Below are 7874 nucleotides of genomic sequence, written 5' to 3' on the forward strand. Positions count from 1 at the left end.
TGCACCCTTCCTTCCTTTGGTGGGTATGTTGAGGGAAAAATCACCAAATGACTTTGGAAGTAAGTTTTAGAAGGGTTATGTGGAAAAAGTATTATATAAAATATAATTAATATTCGTCAGATTTAATCGATATGTTATAAATATATATGATCACTGTCATCCTGTTGCTCATTGATTTGTTCGAGTGGCCACTAGTAACATTTTCATTGTGAGCCTTGTTGTGACTGTTTTTGGCATATCGAATATGCCACGGGTATCTTGACAGGCTCTGCCGTGCGTGCAAGATACTCTTGGGCCCTACGGGACGCTCTGTCTCCAGAGCCCTTCGGACTGGCCCAGCACCTCCTCAGGCATGCTCCTCTGCTGCACATTACACGGAGATAGTCTATCTTGTAGAGGCATCAAAAGGTAGAACCGAAGAAAGGGATGGATAAATCCGCTCCATACACAGCAGCTCGAGAACACTGAACACAAGCTTGGTGCGTGAGAGAGAACTGCCCCGAGAGCCCTCGGACAACAGAACGTGACGCAGCCGTCATCTCCCCCTCCCCCCAGGAGGAATCTTTGTCTTTTTTGACAACACCCCTTCCACCCACACTCGCTTGTATTTTTCACACCAGCCCAGCTCAGGTCCTGCATCCACTCACATATGGTTTCATGGGATGGGAGGAGGAAATCCCTGAGCACAGAGTCAGGAGAAAGTCGTGAGCATTGCTGGGTGTGAGCAAACCCAACGAAACAATGCAAACAAAAAAGAATTACGCCAGTACACATTTTTAAAATTTCATTCATTTTATTTTATTCTTTATTGAATCACCGTGGGCAAAGTTACAAAGCTTACAGGTTGAAGTCTCAGTTATGCGATGCTGAAACACCCATCCATTCACCAGTGCACGTATCCCACCACCAAGTATCACGGTATACCTCCCCCCTTCCCCCCACCTCCCTAGCCCCCCACCGCGCATGTGTAACTACGCCAGTACACTTTTATAAACGTCATGTTCACTAAAATGTCTAGGATCACACAAAAGTTACAAATCAAATGTATAAAGTAGCAAACAATTGTCCACAGCTGGAAATCAACCGAGAGATGGTACAGCCCATAAGGCTCCCCCGGAGCACAGTTCTGAGTGCCGCACCCGGATCATCACCACCCTCCCCCCCCCACCCGACACTAGGACTTATGTTTGCGCGTCCCGGCAAAGACTAAGGGGTGCGAAGCGGCCACCCACATGCTGGGTCATAGGAAAATCGTCTCGGCAGGCAGCAGAGGGCAGACGCTTGGTGCCGTGGTGCTGGATCTGGCGCCGGCCGCTGGGCTGTCAGAGGCGGGGCCCCCGTGGGAGCTGAAGGCTGTGCAGGACCCGCAGGCTTTTCTGGCCTTTCCTGCTCTTCCTCTTGGCGGCCGTGGCACACGTTTCTGGGGCAGCTTTCCGGGGCTCAGGCTGCTCCCAGGGCGCCCCGTGGCTGTGTCTGGAGCGGTGGATGACCACTGCGTTGGCGGGCAGGGCGGCAACCGTCCTCCTGAGGCCGGGCGGCGGCTTGGGCCGGCTCTGCTCCTGCAGCCGCCTCCAGCAGTCCAGGCTGATGGCAGAAGAGTCCTCGCAAGGCTCGAGGTGGCCAGACACCGAGGGCTCGCGGTCCCTGGCAGGACGGCCCGGCCGCTCCCTGGGCATCGCCGAGGCCCCGCAGCCTGGCCCCTCCGGCCCGGCCCAGCCCCAGTCGCCGCCGACTCTCTCCCACTCGGCCTTCTGCGCGTAGAAGAGGACGTAGGCCTGCTGGCTGAGGACGCGGGACGCGTCGCAGGCGCTGACCCTGGCGTCGTCCATCTGGTACCACTGGCCGTCCCCCGCTCTGACGTAGCACAGGTAGTGGCCACCGTGAGAGCTCCAGCCCGTGTGCACCAGGACGGCGTAGAGCACGTACGCGAGAGGCCCCTCCTGGCGCTCCGACGTGCAGCCGCCCACGTCCAGGCACTCGGGGTAGCTCACGTGCCCAGCCAGCTTGGCGTCGCCGCCCTGGCAGAACCTCTTCAGCACCAGCATCAGGACCCGCGAGGCCGCGTGCAGGGTCAGCGTCTTGGTGGCGGGCGTCTTCTGGCCGCAGGTGCCGCACAGGTAGGCGTCCTCCCCCTCCAGTCTCTCGGGCCTCACCAGCTCTCGCAGGGCTTGGGCCACGCTCGGCGCCGCTCCCACGTCCAGCGCCACGTCCAGGTAAGGTTCAAAGGTGTCGGAGACGGCCAGGCAGCGCAGACACTGCACCTGGGACCGCCAGCGGCCTCCAAAGATGCCCGGGATGTCGGCCGGCTCCCGCCCGCCGTCCTGCGGGCAGCCTTGCTGCATGGCGTCCAGCGTGAACATGAGGAACTCGTGCGCGTCTTCCTGCCGCTCCCTGTGGAATCCGGCCAGCAGCGAGGGGCACGGCGCGAGGACCTCCCCGGGGTGGCGCCGGGCCCGGCCGATGTGCGCCCGCACGCCGCACGACCTGCAGCAGGGCCGCTGGCCGTGGGCGCCGCCATGAAGCCCGGACGCTGCCCAGCTGGCCAGGGCCGGGGTGTAGGTCAGACACTGCAGGGCGGCGTTCACGTAGCAGCTGTTCCCGACGTTCCGCAGCCCGGCTCCCACGGCACGCCCCATCTTCCCCTGGGGAGGGAGAGCCTTGGCGCCAGCCCGGCCCTGGCCCTGGCCCGGGGGAGCCAGACCCACCTGGGACGTCGGGCCCGGCGACTGTAGGGCCGTGGCGCTGCAGACTTCAGCGTTCTTGCTGCTCCAGGATTCGGCGTGTGCCATCTCTTGCCTTGGGGGGAAAGCTGCCCGGTGCAGAGAAGGGGCCTCCGTGCCCCCAGAACTCGGCGACCAAGACTTCGTCGGAACGACGACTTCCCTTGGCAGAGCGCTGGAGAGAAGCCCGAACTCCTGGCAGAGCGCTGGAGAGAAGCCCGAACTCCTGGCAGAGCGCTGGAGAGAGGCCCAACCTCCTGGCAGAGCGCTGGAGAGAAGCCCAACCTCCTGGCGGGCGAGTCCCTAAATACTGTCTGGCCTGACCCAGCAGCCCCTGGACGAGACCCACCCATCTCCAACCTGTCCAATCCCAATGACGGGAGAGTGAGTGTGTGACCAATCCCTCAGCTCACCTGACCCCCAAGCGGACGTCCACAGCAGGCTGTGGCAAGCATAGAGGGTGGCCGGTCCAGGGGGCCCTAAGGGACGCTCTGTCTCCAGAGCCCTTCGGACTGGCCCAGCACCTCCTCAGGCATGCTCCTCTGCTGCACATTACACGGAGATAGTCTATCTTGTAGAGGCATCAAAAGGTAGAACCGAAGAAAGGGTGGATAAATCCGCTCCATACACAGCAACTCGGGAACACTGAACACATGCTAGGTGCGTGAGAGAGAACTGCCCCGAGAGCCGTCGGACAACAGAACGTGACGCAGCCGTCATCTCCCCCTCCCCCCAGGAGGAATCTTTGTCTTTTTTGACAACACCCCTTCGACCCACACTCGCTTGTATTTTTCACACCAGCCCAGCTCAGGTCCTGCATCCACTCACATATGGTTTCATGGGATGGGAGGAGGAAATCCCTGAGCACAGAGTCAGGAGAAAGTCGTGAGCTAGCTGGGTGTGAGCAAACCCAACGAAACAATGCAAACAAAAAAGAATTACGCCAGTGCACATTTTTAAAATTGCTTTCATTTTATTTTATTCTTTATTGAATCACCGTGGGGAAAGTTACAAAGCTTACAGGTTGAAGTCTCAGTTATGCGATGCTGAAACACCCATCCATTCACCAGTGCAAGTATCCCACCACCAAGAATCACGGTATACCTCCCCTCTTCCCGCCACCTCCCCAGCCCCCCACCGCGCCAGTACACTTTTATAAAAGTCTTGTTCATTAAAGTGTCTAGGATCACACAAAAGTTATAAATCAAATGTATAAAGTCGCAAACAATTGTCTACAGCTGGAAATCAACCGAGAGATGGTACAGCCCATAAGGCTTCCCCGGAGCACATTTCTGAGTGCTGCACCAGGTCAACCACCACCCCGCTTAGGTCCAGGGTCCCAGGGGGCCCTAAGGGACGCTCTGTCTCCAGAGGCTCATCGGAAACAGAGGCATGCGCGTGCGCGATAGCACACACAGGCTCACAAACAGTACACACACGCACAACTCTCTTCTCTTTCTCTCATACGAAAAGTTTCTCTAGCACTAACTTCGAAGGTATCACAAGTGTGTGTCTGTAAGCGAGAGAGACAGGGAGACAGAGAGAGACAGAAACAGACACAGAGAGTCAGTGAGAAATGGCATCCAAATCCAAAACCCTGCACCCTTCCTTCCTTTGGTGGGTATGTTGAGGGAAAAATCACCAAATGACTTTGGAAGTAAGTTTTAGAAGGGTTATGTGGAAAAAGTATTATATAAAATATGATTAATATTCGTCAGATTTAATCGATATGTTATAAATATATATGATCACTGTCATCCAGTTGCTCATTGATTTGTTCGAGTGGCCACTAGTAACATTTTCATTGTGAGCCTTGTTATGACTGTTTTTGGCATATCGAATATGCCACGGGTAGCTTGACAGGCTCTGCCGTGCGTGCAAGATACTCTTGGGCCCAAAGGGACGCTCTGTCTCCAGAGCCCTTCGGACTGGCCCAGCACCTCCTCAGGCATGCTCCTCTGCTGCACATTACACGGAGATAGTCTATCTTGTAGAGGCATCAAAAGGTAGAACCGAAGAAAGGGATGGATAAATCCGCTCCATACACAGCAGCTCGAGAACACTGAACACATGCTAGGTGCCTGAGAGAGAACTGCCCCGAGAGCCCTCGGATGACAGAACGTGACGAAGCCGTCATCTCCCCCTCCCCCCAGGAGGAATCTTTGTCTCTTTTGACAACACCCCTTCCACCCACACTCGCTTGTATTTTTCACACCAGCCCAGCTCAGGTCCTGCATCCACTCACATATGGTTTCATGGGATGGGAGGAGGAAATCCCTGAGCACAGAGTCAGGAGAAAGTCGTGAGCATTGCTGGGTGTGAGCAAACCCAACGAAACAATGCAAACAAAAAAGAATTACGCCAGTACACATTTTTAAAATTTCATTCATTTTATTTTATTCTTTATTGAATCACCGTGGGCAAAGTTACAAAGCTTACAGGTTGAAGTCTCAGTTATGCGATGCTGAAACACCCATCCATTCACCAGTGCACGTATCCCACCACCAAGTATCACGGTATACCTCCCCCCTTCCCCCCACCTCCCTAGCCCCCCACCGCGCATGTGTAACTACGCCAGTACACTTTTATAAACGTCATGTTCACTAAAATGTCTAGGATCACACAAAAGTTACAAATCAAATGTATAAAGTAGCAAACAATTGTCCACAGCTGGAAATCAACCGAGAGATGGTACAGCCCATAAGGCTCCCCCGGAGCACAGTTCTGAGTGCCGCACCCGGATCATCACCACCCTCCCCCCCCCACCCGACACTAGGACTTATGTTTGCGCGTCCCGGCAAAGACTAAGGGGTGCGAAGCGGCCACCCACATGCTGGGTCATAGGAAAATCGTCTCGGCAGGCAGCAGAGGGCAGACGCTTGGTGCCGTGGTGCTGGATCTGGCGCCGGCCGCTGGGCTGTCAGAGGCGGGGCCCCCGTGGGAGCTGAAGGCTGTGCAGGACCCGCAGGCTTTTCTGGCCTTTCCTGCTCTTCCTCTTGGCGGCCGTGGCACACGTTTCTGGGGCAGCTTTCCGGGGCTCAGGCTGCTCCCAGGGCGCCCCGTGGCTGTGTCTGGAGCGGTGGATGACCACTGCGTTGGCGGGCAGGGCGGCAACCGTCCTCCTGAGGCCGGGCGGCGGCTTGGGCCGGCTCTGCTCCTGCAGCCGCCTCCAGCAGTCCAGGCTGATGGCAGAAGAGTCCTCGCAAGGCTCGAGGTGGCCAGACACCGAGGGCTCGCGGTCCCTGGCAGGACGGCCCGGCCGCTCCCTGGGCATCGCCGAGGCCCCGCAGCCTGGCCCCTCCGGCCCGGCCCAGCCCCAGTCGCCGCCGACTCTCTCCCACTCGGCCTTCTGCGCGTAGAAGAGGACGTAGGCCTGCTGGCTGAGGACGCGGGACGCGTCGCAGGCGCTGACCCTGGCGTCGTCCATCTGGTACCACTGGCCGTCCCCCGCTCTGACGTAGCACAGGTAGTGGCCACCGTGAGAGCTCCAGCCCGTGTGCACCAGGACGGCGTAGAGCACGTACGCGAGAGGCCCCTCCTGGCGCTCCGACGTGCAGCCGCCCACGTCCAGGCACTCGGGGTAGCTCACGTGCCCAGCCAGCTTGGCGTCGCCGCCCTGGCAGAACCTCTTCAGCACCAGCATCAGGACCCGCGAGGCCGCGTGCAGGGTCAGCGTCTTGGTGGCGGGCGTCTTCTGGCCGCAGGTGCCGCACAGGTAGGCGTCCTCCCCCTCCAGTCTCTCGGGCCTCACCAGCTCTCGCAGGGCTTGGGCCACGCTCGGCGCCGCTCCCACGTCCAGCGCCACGTCCAGGTAAGGTTCAAAGGTGTCGGAGACGGCCAGGCAGCGCAGACACTGCACCTGGGACCGCCAGCGGCCTCCAAAGATGCCCGGGATGTCGGCCGGCTCCCGCCCGCCGTCCTGCGGGCAGCCTTGCTGCATGGCGTCCAGCGTGAACATGAGGAACTCGTGCGCGTCTTCCTGCCGCTCCCTGTGGAATCCGGCCAGCAGCGAGGGGCACGGCGCGAGGACCTCCCCGGGGTGGCGCCGGGCCCGGCCGATGTGCGCCCGCACGCCGCACGACCTGCAGCAGGGCCGCTGGCCGTGGGCGCCGCCATGAAGCCCGGACGCTGCCCAGCTGGCCAGGGCCGGGGTGTAGGTCAGACACTGCAGGGCGGCGTTCACGTAGCAGCTGTTCCCGACGTTCCGCAGCCCGGCTCCCACGGCACGCCCCATCTTCCCCTGGGGAGGGAGAGCCTTGGCGCCAGCCCGGCCCTGGCCCTGGCCCGGGGGAGCCAGACCCACCTGGGACGTCGGGCCCGGCGACTGTAGGGCCGTGGCGCTGCAGACTTCAGCGTTCTTGCTGCTCCAGGATTCGGCGTGTGCCATCTCTTGCCTTGGGGGGAAAGCTGCCCGGTGCAGAGAAGGGGCCTCCGTGCCCCCAGAACTCGGCGACCAAGACTTCGTCGGAACGACGACTTCCCTTGGCAGAGCGCTGGAGAGAAGCCCGAACTCCTGGCAGAGCGCTGGAGAGAAGCCCGAACTCCTGGCAGAGCGCTGGAGAGAGGCCCAACCTCCTGGCAGAGCGCTGGAGAGAAGCCCAACCTCCTGGCGGGCGAGTCCCTAAATACTGTCTGGCCTGACCCAGCAGCCCCTGGACGAGACCCACCCATCTCCAACCTGTCCAATCCCAATGACGGGAGAGTGAGTGTGTGACCAATCCCTCAGCTCACCTGACCCCCAAGCGGACGTCCACAGCAGGCTGTGGCAAGCATAGAGGGTGGCCGGTCCAGGGGGCCCTAAGGGACGCTCTGTCTCCAGAGCCCTTCGGACTGGCCCAGCACCTCCTCAGGCATGCTCCTCTGCTGCACATTACACGGAGATAGTCTATCTTGTAGAGGCATCAAAAGGTAGAACCGAAGAAAGGGTGGATAAATCCGCTCCATACACAGCAACTCGGGAACACTGAACACATGCTAGGTGCGTGAGAGAGAACTGCCCCGAGAGCCGTCGGACAACAGAACGTGACGCAGCCGTCATCTCCCCCTCCCCCCAGGAGGAATCTTTGTCTTTTTTGACAACACCCCTTCGACCCACACTCGCTTGTATTTTTCACACCAGCCCAGCTCAGGTCCTGCATCCACTCACATATGGTT

General features: G+C 59.3%; 2 protein-coding genes across 2 annotated transcripts; both read right to left on the reverse strand.

Moving 5' to 3' along the window:
* Positions 1–1322: 1322 nt before the first annotated feature.
* On the reverse strand, positions 1323–2789 carry LOC129405868 (ubiquitin carboxyl-terminal hydrolase 17-like protein 6). Its single transcript, XM_055143550.1, has one exon. The coding sequence runs from the start codon at positions 2787–2789 to the stop codon at positions 1323–1325; it is 1467 nt and encodes a 488-aa protein (XP_054999525.1).
* Positions 2790–5640: 2851 nt separating this feature from the next.
* Positions 5641–7107, reverse strand: LOC129405869 (ubiquitin carboxyl-terminal hydrolase 17-like protein 6). Its single transcript, XM_055143552.1, has one exon. The coding sequence runs from the start codon at positions 7105–7107 to the stop codon at positions 5641–5643; it is 1467 nt and encodes a 488-aa protein (XP_054999527.1).
* Between the last annotated feature and the right edge of the window lie 767 nt (positions 7108–7874).

This window comes from Sorex araneus, chromosome 6 (genome assembly GCF_027595985.1).
Source record: "Sorex araneus isolate mSorAra2 chromosome 6, mSorAra2.pri, whole genome shotgun sequence".
NCBI lineage: Eukaryota > Metazoa > Chordata > Mammalia > Eulipotyphla > Soricidae > Sorex > Sorex araneus.

Excerpts from the sequence above, each read along its gene's own strand:
- LOC129405869 (XM_055143552.1), bottom strand. The coding sequence starts at position 7,107 with ATGGCACACGCCGAATCCTGGAGCAGCAAGAACGCTGAAGTCTGCAGC.
- LOC129405868 (XM_055143550.1), bottom strand. The coding sequence starts at position 2,789 with ATGGCACACGCCGAATCCTGGAGCAGCAAGAACGCTGAAGTCTGCAGC.